General features: G+C 39.5%; 1 protein-coding gene across 1 annotated transcript in view; it reads right to left on the bottom strand.

Annotated features, from left to right (window-relative positions):
- The window catches only part of STK38L (serine/threonine kinase 38 like), a 66,517-nt gene that overhangs the window by 8,881 nt on the left and 37,546 nt on the right, over window positions 1–20,090 (bottom strand). Inside the window, exons 3-11 of the mRNA XM_034783056.1 lie at window positions 18,858–18,909; window positions 15,124–15,246; window positions 14,414–14,497; window positions 6,485–6,608; window positions 5,742–5,896; window positions 4,412–4,514; window positions 3,486–3,547; window positions 1,438–1,555; window positions 847–970 (exon numbers count right to left, since the gene is read on the bottom strand). Coding sequence (XP_034638947.1) covers window positions 847–970; window positions 1,438–1,555; window positions 3,486–3,547; window positions 4,412–4,514; window positions 5,742–5,896; window positions 6,485–6,608; window positions 14,414–14,497; window positions 15,124–15,246; window positions 18,858–18,909 — 945 coding nt within the window. The remainder of the gene's footprint in view (window positions 1–846; window positions 971–1,437; window positions 1,556–3,485; window positions 3,548–4,411; window positions 4,515–5,741; window positions 5,897–6,484; window positions 6,609–14,413; window positions 14,498–15,123; window positions 15,247–18,857; window positions 18,910–20,090) is intronic.

Raw genomic sequence — 20,090 nt, 5'->3', positions numbered from 1 at the left:
CTCACGCAAAGCATTCAGATGAGAATTTGGAACAAATTTTTGTGAGGTGCAACTGAAAAACTGAAAAATTGAAATATTTTCAATTGAATGGATGAAGTGGATAGGAGAAAGGGCAAAGTGGGAGAGGTACCTGGCTGGGGTCCTTCAACTTCTCTTTCAACCTAAAACTTTCTCTGTGTCTAAAATTAAAAGATGCTTTGATCTTCCACTTGATTGAATAATTTCTCCCAGATAACTGTGGACCATTATTAATAATTTTTATGGTGCTTGTCACAAAAGACTGTTTCTAAAGTTATAACTTTTGAAAGGTAGCTGTAATAAAGACTAATGCAGCCTATGCAGTCCATGCATCTAATGCTTTACAAGACCAAGTATTACACAAAAAATCTATTATCACTGTTCTTTTCCTGCATCTTCATGATCCTCCCTTTATTCCTCCTCTCTCCCCATCTCTTATATTCTTTCAGGGCCCAGTCATGCAGTCCTAATACAGACAAAACTTCCATTGAATGGGGGTTCTGTCAGCCTCAGCACAGCAGGATCAGGTCTTTAATACATATAAATTAGTGTAATTCAGGACTTCCCTCCTTAGGGCCTACTCTTGCTCCCATCAACTTCAGTGGAAGCTTTTCATTAACTTCAGTGATAGCAGAATCTGGCCCAGCGAGCTGAACTTTCCATCCCTGTAAGCTTGGCCTCCGGAAATGGTTATATGGGGAGAAGGAGATGAGTTCAGCACCTTTCCACCCTGCAGAAATGAGTTTCTCCACACGCTGGAAAATGAATGTAATGGAAGAGGATCATGTCTATGGGTCTGAATGGCCACAAAAAGTTTTAGTTACTAACCTTAGAATTAAGTCCTTTGCTTTCTCTGAAATGGGCACCTCTGGAGGAAATACCAACGTTTCTTTCCAGTTCATAACTTTCCTATACGTTTCTTGTGGCGTTTCAGAGCAGAAAGGTGGATACCCTATATAAATGGAAAAAAGCTTAATGAGCTTTTCCAACATTAGAAAAACGTGTACCAAGGCCCAGTCTGACATAAACCAAAGTCACTTTGCTACTTCTCCCTCAAAAATTTCTGCATGGCAACGTCAACTAAAAAAATTCTCTCCTTGAAAACTACAAAATACCTTTGGAATTGTAAAATTAAAGGTTAAGGGGACTGAGTCTGTAACAATTTTTAACAGTGAGGGTGATCAACCACTGGACCAAACTACTAAGGAAAGTGGTGCATTCTCCATTTCTTAATGTCTTCAAATTAAGAGTGGATGCCCTTCTGGAAGATCTACTTAGTTGAGCACAAACTGTTGGGCTCAGTGAAAAAAGCTACTAGTGGAAATTCTATGCCCTGTATTATACAGCAGGTCAGACTCAATCATCTAATGGTCCTTTCTGACCCTAAAATCTATCTTGGGGTTGGTAATGATAACATACCTATTAGCATTTCATACATAATCACTCCCAAAGACCACCAGTCACACAACTTGTTGTACCCAGTCTGCATGAATACTTCTGGAGCAATATAATCTGGGGTCCCAACAGTAGAGTATGCCTGGAAAAAAAAAAAAAAAAAAAAAAAGAAGTAGGGGTTGGGTGGGCTCTTTATATGGATTATACGTTCACCATTTTAAAGTTCTGTGGGGAAAAAAAACTTACTGGAATTAATAGACAGAGTACTGATATTTAGTGGCAAAAGGATAAGTAATTTGATAAATCAGAATACATAAAACCCAAGAGACTGTTCATTTAGATACACAAGCACAGAACCAAAAATAACTTTGAAGTTAGACTGCCACCTCCCACCCCCAAGTGTGAAGAGACCATAGTACATACAGACTGAAATATCAATGATTTCTTAGATCACATTTCTTTATACATTTTAGCCTACTAATTAGTAATTAGTAAATTACAAAAGTAGTCGGAAAAAGTGTACATTCAACATCTGACTCTCCTGAAACACTAAAACTGTTCTGTATATGAGTGTATCTGCACTGCAGAATTAACTCAGGCTCTTAGTTTGGTGTTTCCCCTAACGTGGCTTCCATTCACACACAAAAAAGTGAGGTGTGCTTTGTGCCTGGGCTCACTGGCCTATCCTGGGGTACAGGGTAAAGCTAGAGCTGGTCAGGAATTTCCTGACAGATGGAAATTTTGAACGTCACTCATCTCTACTTAAAGCCCAAATGCTAATTACACTCAGGCTGGTAACCTGCCTACTTTGCAGTGAGGATGCAGGCTCACTCAACTGCTGATAGTTCTCCAATGCCTTTCCACAGATCCCCCTCCGTGCCCAGGAAGATAGACAAGTTCTCCTATAATTCACTAGGAAACAATCACAGAGCGTCTCATTTTACTGCAGTGCAAAGAACCATGGGATGAGACCTCAGAAGTCCTAGTGCCTCACACAAGCGAGTGCAGTGCCAGTGTTGACTCGGTCTAGTGGACATGCTCAAGTATGGCTTTACGGTTTGGCTGCTCACACCGGAACTAGACCCACCCAGGGGCTCACACCCAACTGCCAATCCCCCAAGTTAACCGTGCAGTGAAGACACAACCTATAAAATTATAAAACACACAAGTAAATAGGTGTTTTGAAAACCCAATGTTTCAGATTTTTTAAACCAGCTCAACCTCTAAGGTAAATTTTATCAAGTCAAGAAATGCCAAAGTTAAGGATCAGAAAGCAATGTTTGCTTGGCTGTACTACACATATACAATGTTTATTATTTTTTCTATTTATAAATATTTATTAATATTTTCAAATACAGCAAAGACATACTTGTGTTATTATTTTATGAGTTTAATATATAATAGTTTGTGATTTACAAAGCATTGAATCAATTATATGAACACAGTTGTACAATGTGGATGAGTTACCTTTGCTGTTGGACTGTTTTTGAATGTCCTCACTTAGGCACTGATCATGCAAACACTTGCTGTTAGCATTAATTCAGTGTATGATGATAGCACTTAGAAAACCCAACTGAGAGGGGGACCCCACTGTGCAAGGTAATATACAAACATATGTAAGAGGCAATCCCTGCTCTGAAGAGTTTCCAGTCTAAATGACAAGACAAACGAAAGGTGGGAGGGGAAACAAAAGCACAAAGTAGTGAATTTGACTTGACAGCAGGTCCAGTGGCAGAGTCAGGAATAGGTGCTCAAAATGGCAGATCTGTATAAGTTTCCATGACTCCATGCTATGAATATTTATACCAACTGAAGATCTGCCCTCAGGTCTTGTGACTGAATTTGGTGCCTTAACCACTAAACCACACTGCCTCTTAACTACAGTGGAACTACTCACACAACGTTAAGTACATTCATGTTTGCGTGATCTGGGCCTTTGAGATATTAAGGCAGCAACTTGAACATTAATGCAGATTTTTTAAATTTGTCTCATGTTTGTCTTTACAAAGAGGTATGTGCAGACAACTTTATTTCTACAAAATTTAACTAGGTTCCACTGTGAAGTGACTCACCAGCTGTCGTCTGTTCTTCTTCCACGTTTCTGCTTTTCTCTTTGAGTTCATATTCTGAAATGCTTATTTACAAAACAGAATTATTAGACATTAAAAGACTTGTGAAAGAGTACAAGAAAGAAAAAAAAAATCAGCCTGATTGATATGTCGTTTTTACAAAATAATCTTTTTGTACCTTTAAAATGCTTTATTACAGATTTTTATTTTTTTGGTAGAACTGGAGAGGGAAAAGGGAAGTAATGTCAAACAATCCTAAACTGCCAGGATGGGGATTGTTTAAAGTGCAACAGCAACAATAATGATATTTGATACAAGGATCCAAGGATTTCTTAATGTTTTACAAACACTAACTGAAGCTCAACACCTTTATGACGGGCCTGGTAATGTATATACAGTGATTACTCCTTCCACCAATAAAATACAGGCACCTCTGACCATGGCAGCCATTGCAGAGCAAAGCTGGAAGTCAAGAACCAGGAATCCGAATTAAACCACAAGGGGAATTTAGATCAGTAGCATGTAATTAGTTACCTACCATTGAAATGTGACCAGGGCAAATAGGATGACACCCTTACCATTGTGAAAAAAGTTTCATGAGATCATTACTGATTTCAGCTAGAATGTCCTCATCAGCTGGAAGAATATTTCCAGCAGCACAGGGTCCTCTAACATTATGGGGAATGGGTTCAATTCAGACTCAGAGAAAAGTGCCACCTACACAATCACCAACACCATCTCCTTCCTCTAATTCCTAGCTATTCTGTGTACTGTTCTCCCATTCAAAAAAAAAAAAAAAAAAAAAAAAAACAACTCAACCCAACCCAGTCTTGTTTATTCTGTGAAACCTAACAGGCTTACAATTACAGTGTGGAATGGCTGCAGTCTAAAGCCGTTGAACACTTTAACTAGAACACCTTTATACTTACAAAAGTCACTTGGTGGATTGTGTGTAAGGTTCCTGTAGAATTCAGTTCGATGAGCTTTCTTTAAACCAGTGCATAGTCCAAAATCAGATAGCTTCACATGACCCTACAGAATCAGAGAAGATAAAAACATTGTTGGGAAAGTTGAGTGTTAGAGGGAGCAACACGTTTTAATAACATTACCTGCTCGCTTCAGAAATGCATGAACTGCACATTTGTGCAGGATTATTTATCTAGAGGACGTTATAGTGTCTGAATCTTTGTACATCAAGAAAGAATGATTTGTAATGAATGAACTATGCTTAATTATTCCAAAGAATTTAGGAGTTTTGTTTGTTTATTTGATGCTTGGGGCTAGAGGGGAAAAGAATGGAAAAGTACAATATTGTTTACTTATGAAGTCTCAATTAGAATGAAATATACTTAAACAATTTTGATAGTGTGTTTTAATCCAGTTTTATAGCTGGATTTAGAAAGATTTGAGGTGGTCAACAGACTCACTTAAGGTAACAGACTAGTTTAGTTTCCTGGCTCTCAAAATTTTGTTCTAACCAGTAAATCTCCCTTCTGATCAGTTAACAGAGAAAAAGCCAAATGAAATAATTGCATCAAAAGTTACAATGATCATTTAAAAGAAAAACTGAACATTTATGTAGCATTGTCAGTATATTTTGTATGTCATGCTTTTCTTAAAGTAACAGACTACAACAACAATTAATGTATGTGAATGTGGTTTTAGCCTGAGGCTACAGTCTGCAAGTACATTGGACATTGTGGATGGGTCTTTTCTAGCATCTAAGAAGATCCCCATTGTAAACACTTTCAGTAAAGTAAAACAATTTAGTGCTACTTTTGTTATGCTAATTGTATAGATGTTCTACAAGATAAAATATGGGAGGCAGATTCTGACTTCACTCCCTCCAGTTTAAACATAGTGTAATGCTAATGGCTTCAATGGAGTTATTTCTGATTAACACTAGTGTAAGGGCAGGTCTACACTAACCCCCCAATTCGAACTAAGGTACGCAACTTCAGCTACGTGAATAACGTAGCTGAAGTTCGAAGTACCTTAGTTTGAACTTACCTCGGTCCAGACGCGGCAGGCAGGCTCCCCCGTCGATTTCGCGGTACTCCTCTCGCCGAGCTGGAGTACCGCAGTCGACGGCGAGCACTTCCGGGTTCGACTTATCTCGTCCAGACAAGACGCGATAAGTTGAACCCAGAAGTTCGATTTGCTTGCCGCCGAATTACCGGGTAGTGTAGACCTACCCTAAGGGAGATTGGCATCAGACAGTAGGTTTAAATTTAAATAGTTTACAAACAAGTTACATGCCTTGGCATCCAGCAAGAGGTTATCTGGTTTAATATCTCTATGGATGAATCCCAGCTGATGAATGGCATCTATGGCCAGCACAGTTTCAGAAATGTAAAATTGTGTTTCCTCTTCTGTTAAAGTGTCTTTCTTCATAAGTAAGGTCATCATATCACCTACCCACAGAGAAAAACACATTAGAAAGACCAGTGCATTTTAATTACCAAGGATAACCCTACTGGAAATAGCGGTAGATTCCATTAGAATCCTACAGTTGCCTTCTGCATGTTTCAACTGCAAGGCCAATACTCCAAGGAACTGCTAGCCCAACAGACCCATTGTTACTCTGCTTCAAAGCCTGTTTGGCAAATTGGACCTAGCAGGAACCAGCTGAAAATTATTAACTGGATTTTTAAGTAGAGTACTCAGTGAAGTGGAGTCAGTTGAATTACGTATCTCCTAACATATACCACACAGTAATTGTTTTCAGTAATAGCCACTTTCACAGTTATTGGCATCAGTAGAGAACAGCAGAACATCTGATTACAGGAATTATTTAATCCAAAACCACAACTATTATTACAGATGTTTTAAAGGCTCAAAAAAAAATGCAGGAATATGGATATCACTGATACTGGAACTTAACATAGCATAAAAATCCCATTAGCATCAAGTATTTAAGATTGCTTTTGTCATCAACTACATAAAAAAAGGAATAAATACTTTAATCACTGAGCCACTGAACTCATTGGTTTGCTTTTTACCTCCAGGTAGGAACTCCATGATCAGGTAAAGATTCCTTTTATCCTGAAAACTATAAAACATTTTCACCACCCAAGCACCATCCGCTTCGACCAATATATCTCTTTCTGCTCTGATGTGGGCCACCTACATGCACAGATAATAAACAAATTGTCATTAATATCAAGGACAATTATTACTTTAATATTAAGTTACTGTACCAATCACTGCATCGTTCATGATCTCAGATGAAGAAACTGTTTATAATCCTGTGTCAGGGTGCTGGGCAACAGCAGCTGAGCCAACATTCTGGTCACTGTAACTAATTAATTACTCTAGAGTAGACCTCATTAAGAAGAGCTGTGCCTAACTGATGGGTTGAGGAGAACTAAGAGGCTAGCCCATCAGGCAGATGATGTAACAGGCACAGGAAGGAAGGAAGGAAGAGAGGGGAAGCAGAAAAAGGGAGAGAGATCTCAAGATCTCCCCTGCTTCCAGAGCTGAGGGCTCCCTAGGACAGTAAGCATAAGGCTGTACAGCATGTAAGAGTGGTGGAAACACTGTGGTAAATAAACTGCATGGAGTGTTTTACCAGTAAAAGGTCTCCGAGCAGTTTGTGGGCTTGAACAGAGGCAGAAACAAGCCGGCCCTGGTACACATCTCCACACAGAATCCCTGTGAAGCCAACTGTGGGAGAATAACTCTGCCTCCAAAAAATCATGACTGCTGTGTAAACTCCTGATTTAAGAGACCATCTCAAAACATTCCCAAATGTAGAGTGCTGTTTGTAAAGGGTGTTTCATTGGATGCATAATATTCAGTAGTTGAACAGAGCTTGTGGAAAAATGGAATTTCTTTGGATGTTTTACTGAAACTGGCTACTGGATTTTTTTATTTCAAGAAAGGCTTTTTTTTTATATATTAAAGTATAAAACCATGTCAAGGTCGGGTCTGTAATGTAACTTTCCCAATTGTGAATTCATAGATACCTACAAATGTCTGGAATGTAATTTGAAAGTCAATGTGAAAGCCTGGTACTAGGATTGGGTAAAGTGTAGGATTTTGTCTTAAATCATGAAACAGAGGTAAAGTGATGGGTGGAGTATTATTATTGACAATAATTATCGGACCTCTCATTTATGTATCCCAAGTGAGCTGATAACTGGTTTGTATAATAGGTTCCTTATAGCATGGTTGAGGATAAATCATCTCTAATAAGAATGGGTTGGTTGCTAAATTAACTACATCTGTAGAAATGAGAGATACATTGGTACTGCCAATTTCGGCAGTTTTTACTTCAGAGCCTGTTTGTCTGGCAGAAGATATAGGTAAAATACACGTGCCTGAGCTGCAGTGAAATATCCCAAATGATATTCCGTTGGTTGAATACAACTTACTAGCAAAACTTTTGAAAAATATTAATCAACTGTTCACAAAATGCACTGAGAAATATCCTAGGCTTTGGAACTCTTATCTTGAAACAGTCTACAGCATAGTACAGGTGGAAAAGGAACTTGATGTACTATATTTGTCTGCAGCACTATCAGTTGGGTGAACTGTGGCACTGTAAAGGGGGGAGCATTTCAGCGGAGAAGAGGCTTGGTGCAGAAAGACTATATGGTATGAGGTAACTCAGCGAGGTTCACTAGAACTTAAGGATAATGCAGCTAAGCGCTGTATCCCACTGTGCATTTCCTAATTCTTAAAGAAATTGAAATATGAAGAGCTGAACAACAATCCCTGACAGCTGAAGGTTTTTCATGCATGCGATACAAGAAATGATTAAATAGAAGGAAATCCTCTTACATGTTTCCAGCTTTCAGAGCTATTTTCACCAAGCAATAGAGACCTGAACTTTAATACAATTTTTTTTACACCCCTCCTCCCACTCAACTCTACTGGCCAGAAATATTTCTGTGACCACAGTAGACTTCATATTCCTCATTCTGTCACCTCCCCACAGCAGCCTACTCGCTTCAAGTTATTTGTCTACCCCTAGTTAAGCTATCCCATATTACTACCTTGAAAAAGATTTCTTTCCTCCCTCCCTCCTTTTCAGAATGAGGATATTGCAAACAATTAAACTTAGTTTAAAAACAAATCATGATGATCTCTCCCAGTGTCAACTGTAGATTTTATTGCATTTATCTTCAATGCGTTGTTCCTACAGAACACATTAGGCAGTGGAACATTCAGCAAGTGTATGCTCCCTGTGGGTATGTTTATACTGTTGCTGTGGGTGTAATTTCTGGCTGGGACAGATGTACCTGCACCTGCTTTGATAGAGCTAACACTAAAAACTGCAGTGTTGTTGCATCGGCACAGGCTAGCCGCGTGAGTATATAACCCAGGAGATAGGGTGGGACTGTACTTTGGCTACTAGTCTGTGCCACCACCCGTGCTGCCATAGCCATTTTTAGCACATTAGCTCAGCCAGAGGTAGCGTGGGTATGTCTACCTGAGTCAGAAGTTACACTTGCTGCAGTGTAGACATAACAATTATGTTTAATGCCACAGGTTATGTTTCAGTCATGTACCTATTCAATGGAACATTTATTTAAAACAAACAATGGGATGGACAAAACATTTGACCAGCAGAGGGTCTAACAACCATATCTCAATTTTTAATTTGGGCCAAGAAATTTTTTTCAAAAAGCCTCTTGCATATAGAGTACTGACAGAATGCCCTGTACTTAAGCCCCTTCTTTTTCAGGGCTGTCAAGTGATTAAAAAAATTAATCATGATTAATCGCATGAATAATCATGCTGTTAAACAATAGAATTATTTACATATTTTTGGATGCCTTCTACATTTTCAAATATATTGATTTCAATTACAACACAGAATACAAAGTGTACAGTGCTCACTTTTCTTTATTTTTGATTACAAATATTTGTACGGTAAAAAATAATATTTTTCAATTCACCTAATACAAATATTGTAGTGAAATCTCTTTATCATGAAAATTCAACTTACAAATGTAGAATTATGTACAAAAAATAACTGCATTCAAAAATAAAACAATGCAAAACTTTAGAGCCTACAAGTCCATTCAGTCCTACTTCTTGTTCAGCCAATCACTCAAACAAGTTTGTTTACATTTGCAGGAGATAATCCTATCCTCTTCTTGTTTACAATGTCACCTGAAAGTGAGAACAGGCATTCACATGGCATTGTTCTAGCCAGTGTTGCAAGATATTTACATGCCAGATCTGCTAAAGATTCTTATGTCCCTTCATGCGTCAACCGCCATTCCAGAGGACATGCGTCCATGCTGACAATGGATTCCGCTCTATAACGATCCAAAGCAGTGCGGATCGACGCATGATCATTTTCATCATCTGAGTCAGATGCCACCAACTGAAGGTTGATTTTCTTTTTTGGTGGTTCAGGTACTGTAGTTTCTGCATCGGAGTGTTGCTCTTTTAAGACTTCTAAAAGCATGCTCCACACCTCATCCCTCTCAGATTTTGGAAGGCACTTCAGATTCTTAAACCTTGGTTTGAGTGCTGTAGCTATCTTTAGAAATCTGATATCGGAACCCGCTCTATGTTTTGTCAAATCTGCAGCGAAAGTGTTCTTAAATCAAACAACATATGCTGGGTCATCGTCAGAGACTACCATAACACAAAATAGATGTCAGAATGCGTGTAAAACCATGGAGCAGGAGACATACAATTCTCCTCCAAGGAGTTCAGTCACAAATTTAATTTGTGCACAAAAAACTTGCACAGATACAGACAGACATCATCTTCCTCTCCAAATGCAAACAGATGGACATCATACCAAATGGACTGAAGGTAAAAAATCCATTGCAATCAACATACTACACTGACTCTTTGAGAGAGTGTGGCACACTCTCACCATAAACTGAGGAACCACCTGATCGGCATCCTGTACAGCAGACAGGAGAAGATCAAGAATGAGCTCTCAGAACTGGAGACCCTCATACAATACCAACCTTCCACACAAACTTCCACATGGCTGGACTTTACAAAAATGAGACAAGCCATTTACAATGCACACTTCACTTCTCTACAGAGAAAAAAGGACAGTAAGCTATCTAAACTCCTACCTGCCACAGGGGGCTACAACAGTGGTACCCTCAACTCATCTAACAACATTGTCAATCTTTTCAACCACTCACTTAGCCCAGCAGAAGAGTCTGTCCTATCTCGGGGACTCTCTTTCTGTCCCACCATCCCCACAAACACGATGCAGTTCTGAGGTGATCTGGAAGCCTACTTTCGTCGTCTCCGACTCAAGGAATATTTTCAACGCACCACTGGACAGTGCACTGACCCACAGGAATCCTCCTACCAACACTACAAGAAGAAGAACTCTGCGTGGACTTCTCCTGACAGTCGAAATGACAGACTGGACCTCTACATAGAGTGCTTCCACAGACGTGCACAGGCCGAAATTGTGGACAAACAACATCACTTGTCCCGTAACCTCAGCCGTACAGAACGCAATGCCATCCACAGCCTCAGAAACAACTCTGACATTATCATCAAAGGGGCTGACAAAGGAGGTGGTGTAGTCATAATGAACAGGTCGGATTATGAACAGGAGGCTGCCAGGCAACTCTCCAAGACCACATTCTACAGGCCACTATCCTCTGATCCCACTGATTCCCCAAAGAAACTACACCATCTGCTCAAGAAATTCCCAGCTACAGTACGGGAACAAATCTACATGGACACCCCCTCAGAACCCCGACCAGGGGTATTCTATCTGCTACCCAAGATCCATAAACCCGGAAACCCTAGACGCCCCATCATCTCAGGCATTGGCACTCTTACAGCAGGATTATCTGGCTATTTGGACTCTCTCCTCAGACCCTACGCTACCAGCTATCTTCGAGACACCACCGACTTCCTGAGGAAACTACAATGCATTGGTGTTCTTCCTGAAAACACCATCCTGGCCACCATGGATGTAGAAGCACTTTATACCAATATTCCACATGAGGATGGACTACAAGCTGTCAGGAACAGTATCCCCGATGAGGCCACAGCACGCCTGGTGGCTGAGCTTTGTGACTTTGTCCTCACCCACAACCACTTCAGATTTGGGGACAACTTATACCTTCAAGTCAGTGGCACCGCTATGGGTACCCGCATAGCCCCACAGTATGCCAACATTTTTATGGCTGACTTAGAACGTTTCCTCAGCTCTCGTCCCCTAGTGCCCCTCCTCTACTTGTGCTACATTGATGACATCTTCATCATATGGACACAAGGAAAGGAGGCCCTTGAAGAATTCCACCTGGACTTCAACAATTTCCACCCCACCATCAACCTCAGCCTGGACCAGTCCACACAAGAGATCCACTTCCTGGACACTACAGTGCAAATAAGTGATGGTCACATAAACACCACCTTATACCGGAAACCTACTGACCGCTATACGTACCTACATGCCTCCAGCTTCCATCCAAGACATCACACGATCCATTGTCTACAGCCAAGCCCTAAGATACAACCGAATTTGCTCCAACCCCTCAGACAGAGACAAACACGTACAAAATCTTTATCAAGCATTCGTAAAACTACAATACCCACCTAGGGAAGTGAGGAAACAGATTGACAGAGCAAGACGGGTACCCAGAAATCACCTACTACAGGACAGGCCCAACAAGGACAATAACAGAACACCACTAGCCATCACATACAGCCCCCAGCTAAAACCTCTCCAGCGCATTATCCACGATCTACAACCTATCCTGGAAAATGATCCTTCACTCTCACAGACCTTGGGAGGCAGGCCAGTCCTCGCTTACAGACAACCCCCCAACCTGAAGCAAATACTCACCAGCAACTACACACCACACCACAGAAACACCAACCCAGGAACCAATCCCTGTAGCAAACCTCGTTGCCTACTCTGTCCCCATATCTACTCTGGCCACACCATCAGAGGACCCAACCACATCAGCCACACCATCAAGAGCTCATTCACCTGTACATCCACTAATGTTATATATGCCATCATGTGCCAGCAATGCCCCTCTGCCATGTACATTGGCCAAACCGGACAGTCCCTCCGCAAAAGAATAAATGGACACAAATCGGACATCAGGAATGGTAACATACATAAGCCAGTAAGTGAACACTTCAATCTCCCTGGTCATTCTATTACAGATTTAAAAGTCACTATCATTGAACAAAAAAACTTCAGAAACAGACTTCAAAGAGAAACAGCAGAACTAAAATTCATTTGCAAATTTAACACCATTAATCTGGGCTTGAATAGGGACTGGGAGTGGCTGGCTCATTACAGAAGCAGCTTTTCTGTCCTGGAATTGACACCTCCTCATCCATTATTGGGAGTGGACTACATCCACCTGGATTGAGTTGGCCCTGTCAACACTGGTTCTCCACTTGCGAAGTAACTCCCTGCTCTCCATGTGTCAGTATATAATGCCTGCATCTGTAACTTTCACTCTATGCATCTGAAGAAGTGAGGTTTTTACCCACGAAAGCTTATGCCCAAATAAATCTGTTAGTCTTTAAGATGCCACCAGACTCCTTGTTGTTTTTGTAGATACAGACTAACACGACTACCCCCGATACAAATTTAATTAACGCATTTTTTTTTAAACAAGCATCATCATCATGGAAACACGTCCTCTGGAATGGTGGTCGAAGCATGAAGAGGCATATGAATGTTTAGCATATCTGGCATGTAAATACCTCGCAATGCCAGCTACAAAAGTGCCATGAAAACGCCTTTTTTCACTTTCAGGGGAGATTGTAAATAAGAAGCAGGGCAGCATTATCTCCCGTAAATGTAAACAAACTTGTTTCTCTTAGCGACTGGCTGAAAGTAGTAGTGTGAGTGGACTTGTAGGCTCTAAACGTTGCATTGTTTTGTTATGGAATACAGTTATGTAACAAACAAACAAAATCTACATTTGTAAGTTGCACGTTCATGATAAAGAGATTGCACTATAGTACTTGTATGAGGCAAATTGAAATATACTATTCCTTTTGTCATTTTTACAGTGCAAATATTTGTAATCAAAAGTAATATAAAGTGAGCACTGTACACTTTGTATTCTGTTATAACTGAAATCAATACATTTGAAAATGTAGAAAAACATCCAAAAATATTTACTAAATTTCAATTGGTATTCTATTGTTTAACAGTGTGATTAAAACAGTGATTAAATCGCAATTAATTTTTTTTAATCGTGATTAATTTTTTTTAAGTTTTAAATAAGTAGGAGAAAAGGATGAAGTTGAGTGTATGTGTTGCAAATGGTGTGGCCCAATTATTAAAATGTAAATATTTATAGGCTAATAGTTCTAAGTCTTCAACAGTAAACTGTTTATTCAAATAAGCAATTTTATTTGGGGACTAGAGATATATTGTTTTATTAAACTCAAAAGGTGACATTGTGTTTTGAGTTCCATTTTAGTTCTGCAGCAAACCACATTGATATACAGAATTCAAAGCATTAATCTACTGAATACTTTTTTCTCCTGTCTTTCCGTCCACCAAAATAAACCCGATATTTACCCAGAAAAAATATTAATACTTTTTTGCACTGATTTTCACCTGTTTTTGTTGTTGTGGTAATAAACACTGATAAATTCCCAGGAAAAATTAAATAAAATAAAAACTGAAAATGAAAGGCCCTATTGTACTATAAAAACTGAAGAAAAAGGGCATTGTCCCTGCTCCCAGGAGCTTATAAATACAAGACTTTTCAAAATGCCATTATACTACCTTATTTTCTAACCTTTATTATTATTTGTATTACCATAGTGCCTAGGAGAACTAGTCATGGACTAGGAGCCCACTGTGCTAGGTGCAGAACAAACACAGGACAAACTAATGGTCCCTGTCCCAACGAATTTATAATCTCAGTAATTTCCTAGTATAAGCAACAGAAACACAAAAAGTATTTACTATAAACCTAGGAGCATTCCATTCCACATACCTGCTCTTTTTCCAGCATATCAGCTTTTCTCAATATCTTCATTGCATAAATATGACCCGTATCTTTCTTCTGGACGAGGCGTACCTAAAATTAAATAGAAAACCATCATTCTAATATACCTCACAAAATTGTTAACTGTAATATCTTGGAGGACTGAAAACTGTTGGCACTTAAAAGATGCATTTGATTTTAAAATCAGGAAGATGAAAGAAAGAAAAATGTGACATCTAGACTGATTCTTGCCTGCATATTTATACCTGCCTCTGGAAATTTCCACCACATGCATCTGACAAAGTGGGTATTCACCCACGAACGTTTTTGCTCCAATACTTCTATTAGTCTATAAGGTGCCACAGGACTCTTTGTTGCTTTTTAGAGATCCAGATTAACACGGCTACCCCTCTGATACTTAACATGACATAATCCATATTATACACTTTTACACCAAATCAGAAGTTGTCTTTTTAACTTTAGTGATCAATAGATTTTAGATCTCTCTTTGGGATGATCAGTATTTTGACAAATTCATAGTCAAATCAAATATCACGTTCTTTAGATCAAGAATGCTAATTTGTACAGTAAAACCTTAAGGGCTTGTCTACACTTGCAAATTTTCTGACATAGCTCCCTATGTGGACACTCTTATTCCAGAATAAATATAACTTTTTCTGATTTAGCTTAACCCACTTCCAGGAAAAAAGGGCACATACTTCCCCAAATGCTCCTCTTCCTATAACTTTCAGCGATTCAAAGTCATCTAAGCCAAGCCTAGTCCTCTTCAGTCGCAGGAATTCTGTTTCTTTGCGTGCATGCTGTGACCGACGTAGTTTTTTCTAAGGAAACATATCACGTGATAATTACAAAGTTTATTGTAAGTTAAGTAACATACATAACTGAAAATATTTTGAATATATAAAACTATATTTTAGAAAAAAAGTTTTAGACCATAGGAAATGTAATTCTCCATCAGATCTCTGGTCTATCTAGTCCAATATTCTGTTTTTCACATGACTTGCATCAGATGCTTCAGAGGAAGGTGCAAGAAACCCCACAAAAAGCAGGTGTGAATATTCTGTCCCCCCTAGGAAGAACTCATCCTAGTAATTAGAGATTGGTTTCCACACAAAAAAAAAAAAAAAAAAAAATTAAAATTGCTTCAGTTCTCCTTTTTTACGATAATAACTTTGGTATTTTATGAACAATTATAGAGATGGTGGGGAATTTTTCAATGAAATTTTTTTTGGTCAGAAAGTATTGATTCATCAAAACCAATACTTTTTGCAGGAAAAAGTCTGTTAAAATGGTTTTGTTTTTGTTTTTTACTTGAAAATTTTTAGTTTCATCATCTTAAAAATGGAAAATTCTGGTTTTCCTGTTCAAAATGTTTTTTTTCTGATTTGCAATACAAACTAGTTATACTAAAAAAAATTAAATAGTTGAAATTGAAACAAAACATTTTGAAATAAATGAAGCATATTTCAACTGACCCAAAACAAATGGGTTTTTTTTTTTATTTTCAGTTTACAAAAATATTTGAGATTTCAACTTTTCATCCGGATTCAGGACAGAAAATGTTTTCAAAATCTTCCACAGGACAGGAAAACAGATTCTTGCCCAGCTCTTACTGCACTTGTACTCCAGCCCCAGTTGTGTGTTTTTTGTGCTACTTGCATAAAGAGAGACAGTTTAAAAAAAAAATTTACACAGACAAGTCTGAGGGGAAGTTTAGTTACTGGTTTCCACTATACATGAGAGAGAGGAAAGAGACTTTGCTTAAAGTACATACCACTGTGCAATGACCTAAATAAACCCAATTACAACTCTTGAGGTTGGGTATGAGTGGGAGGACAGATACCAACTGATGGCATTTCAAAGTATTTTTTCCAGCGAGTCTTCAAAACTTGACCATTCACACACAAGAGGTCGGAATCCGCTACAGATGTCACTGGGTAAAATCCACTGGCCCAGAAGACAATTCTACTTTGGGGGCTGGACAGGTGGGAAAGGTCAAGAAAAGCAAAAGCACAGATTCCATGACTTGGACAGGGGGAGAAAAGGCAAAAGGCAGCCATGGGTAGCCTGCTGGGCAGCAGAGATCAATATTTACCATCTACACCAAAATCTATTTGTATTAGGCAGGCAACTGGATGGTCATTGCAAGTCCCAATATATTTTAATATATGAAAGTGTCAAAGGGCTTCATTCTGAGAAATGCTGAGCACCTCACCTTCCAGTGATGTTAACAGGAGTTTTAAAGACGCTGAGACCCATCAGGGTCAGGCAATGAAGTCATACATTTTTATACTATATTTTTATTATCATTTAAAGCCACAAGATGGCATTATATGCTCACTTGCTCTCTACTCTCTCTCTAAAGAGAGATGTTATGTTAAATGCACCAATACAAGAACTGTTTGAGATAGATTTTATTGTATTCTTATTGCATCACATAAAGTGCAATACAAGAAACAATGATGTGAATGACCACAGCATGGCAATTTAATGGAGGAAATGTTGAAAGATCCAGTGGGTGTGATACTTTTCTTATTTACATTGCTGTGAAGCAGGGTTAACTCCTTTACTGCTATAAAGCTGGTGCAAGGGAAGGAAAAGCTAGGCCTAGTGTTTTAAAAAACAAAGGTTTGGTTCAGTTAAAATATAAAGCCACTGTGGCAAATTCAGCCCTCGGGTGAGTACGTGCAACTCCCATTGACTTCAGTGGAACTAGGCACATGCTTGAAGTTGGGTACATAGTTAAACACCTTGCTGAATCAGGGCCCATAACCTAGATCCTCTCTTCTGTGTATTTTGTCTTCTGGCTGTATCATCCAAGTGTTTCTGGCCCTTTTTTCTTTCCTTCCCAACTCCTAACTGAATTTCAAACAGATTTGTACTCCAAAAAACAAGTGTTATGTTACATTATTCTTGGGTGCCTCTATCATATTGGATCATAAATACTGAACAGGGGTGTGAGCAACTTTTTTTATTAAAAAAATGTAAAGCTTATTAATGGCTAAACACTAAAATATGCTGTTTGTTTACAACAGCAAAACTTATATAATAAAAAAAAATCTCCGTATCATATTAGATAATAAGACTGTGGATTCACGAAGGGGAAGTCGTGCCTGACTAAACTAATTGCCTTCTATGATGAGATAACTGGCTCTGTGGATGAGGGAAAAGCAGTGGATGTGTTATTCCTTGACTTTAGCAAAGCTTTTGATACAGTCTCCCACAGTATTCTTGCTGACAAGTTAAGGAAGTATGGGCTGGATGAATGGACTGTAAGGTGGATAGAAAGCTGGCTAGATTGTCAGGCTCAACGGGTAGTGATCAATGGCTCCATGTCTAGTTGGCAGCCGGTTTCAAGCGGAGTGCCCCAAGGGTCTGTCCTGGGGCCGGTTTTGTTTAATATCTTTATTAATGATCTGGAGGATGGTGTGGACTGCACTCTCAGCAAGTTTGCAGATGACACTAAACTAGGAGGCGTGGTAGATACACTAGAGGGTAGGGATCAGATACAGAGGGACCTAGACAAATTAGAGGATTGGGCCAAAAAAACCCTGATGAGGTTCAACAAGGACAAGTGCAGAGTCCTGCACTTAGGACGGAAGAATCCCATGCACTGCTACAGACTAGGGACCGAATGGCTAGGTAGCAGTTCATCAGAAAAGAACCTAGGGGTCACAGTGGACGAGAAGCTGGATATGAGTCAACAGTGTGCTCTTGTTGCCAAGAAGGCTAATGGCATTTTGGGCTGTATAAGTAGGGGCATTGCCAGCAGATCGAGGAACGTGATCATTCCCCTTTATTCGACATTGGTGAGGCCTCATCTGGAATACTGTGTCCAGTTTTGGGCCCCACACTACAAGAAGGATGTGGAAAAATTGGAAAGAGTCCAACGGAGGGCAACAAAAATGATTAGGGGTCTGGAGCACATGACTTATGAGGAGAGGTTGAGGGAACTGGGAATGTTTAGTCTCCAGAAGAGAAGAATGAGGTGGGATTTGATAGCAGCCTTCAACTACCTGAAGGGGGGTTCCAAAGAGGATGGAGCTCGGCTGTTCTCAGTGGTGGCAGATGACAGAACAAGGAGCAATGGTCTCAAGTTGCAGTGGGGGAGGTCCAGGTTGGATATTAGGAAACACTATTTCACTAGGAGGGTGGTGAAGCACTGGAATGCGTTACCTAGGGAGGTGGTGGAGTCTCCTTCCTTGGAGGTTTTTAAGGCCCGGCTTGACAAAGCCCTGGCTGGGATGATTTAGGTAGGAATTGGTGCTGCTTTGATCAGGGGGTTGGACTAGATGATCTCTTGAGGTCCCTTCCAACCCTGATATTCTATGATTCTATGACTGATAACAGTCAACCATATACTCATCGAACACCAGCTTTGAACAGTATCCATGAAAGATAAGGCCTTCAAATGTATTTCAATTGATATTACCTCTTCATCTGCCAGACCTTCTTCTTCCATGGCCACTTCTAGCTTTTTCTGCCTGCACAGGTAGACATACAAGTACACATTTAAAAAAAAAGAAAAGAAAAGAAAAGAAAAGAAAAGAAAAGAAAAATACATCAGACAGTACAAAAATTCCTTTCCTTCACAGACAGTACAAAAATTCCTGCTAAACCCGGTCTGATGCTCTGCTAAACCCAGAGTTGTGAGTTCAATCCTTGAGGGGGCCACTTAGGGATCTGGGGCAAAATCAAAATTGGTCCTGCTAGTGAAGGCAGGGGGCTGGACTCGATGACCTTTCAAGGTCCCTTCCAGTTCTAGGAGATGGGATATCTCCCCTCTTTATCCTTGATACAAACTGGAGAATGGAAGTGTAATATCAAAAATTTGCAATTTTAGACTGCTCAACGAACCCATTTCTTGGAAAAGATATCCTGTATAAAAACAACGGATTTGTTTTGTTGCGAACACCGTGTACCTATGTCTGTCAGCTCTCTAGTCACAGAGTTCCCATTGACTACAGTGGAAGTTCCACACAAAGGCATACATGACGATTTGCCCCAGTCAGCATATGTTAGTTATTATATTTTGACAACACCAGATGTCTACATAGCATTTCACATAAAAGATGACAAGTCTTTGCCCCAAAGAGCCATCTAAGGCCCCAATCCTGCAAACACTTACGAACATACTCACTTGTGCCTTTACTCACATGTGACCAGACCTGTTGATGTCAATGGGTCACATGGGTAAGTTTATATATGTGCATAGGGTTTGCAGGATTGGTGTCTAAAGGTCCAAATCCTAGATACATGGGAATAAAGTGATGAGGGTGCAAGTATGAGCCTTTTGAAGTGAATGGGACCATACATGTGAGTAAAGATTTTGAACAATGAGTGCTAGCATGTTAAGTTCTAGGGTTTCATTTTGAGCCCTTCTCTAGTTAAAAATCAAGCCTTTTTCCCATTTTGAGAAATATAGCAGAATCTCCTAAATAGGACTCCCCAGTGGACAATCTATCCTCCCAACTGGGAGTGAGAGGCCCAATTAATAGAGTACCAACTAAATAAGAAGCAGCTCAACAGATATTAAAACCTGTTCTTTGGTTGTATAACCTCAATAAAAAAAAATCTGTTACCACAGAAACAAATATTTTATTATAATGAATACTATGTTTCAATAAATTAAGACTTGGTATTTTGACACTTTAATCAGTAGCTT

The sequence above is a fragment of the Trachemys scripta genome, chromosome 1 (genome assembly GCF_013100865.1).
Source record: "Trachemys scripta elegans isolate TJP31775 chromosome 1, CAS_Tse_1.0, whole genome shotgun sequence".
Taxonomy (NCBI): domain Eukaryota; kingdom Metazoa; phylum Chordata; order Testudines; family Emydidae; genus Trachemys; species Trachemys scripta.
This window is presented reverse-complemented; position numbering and strand designations above follow the sequence as displayed.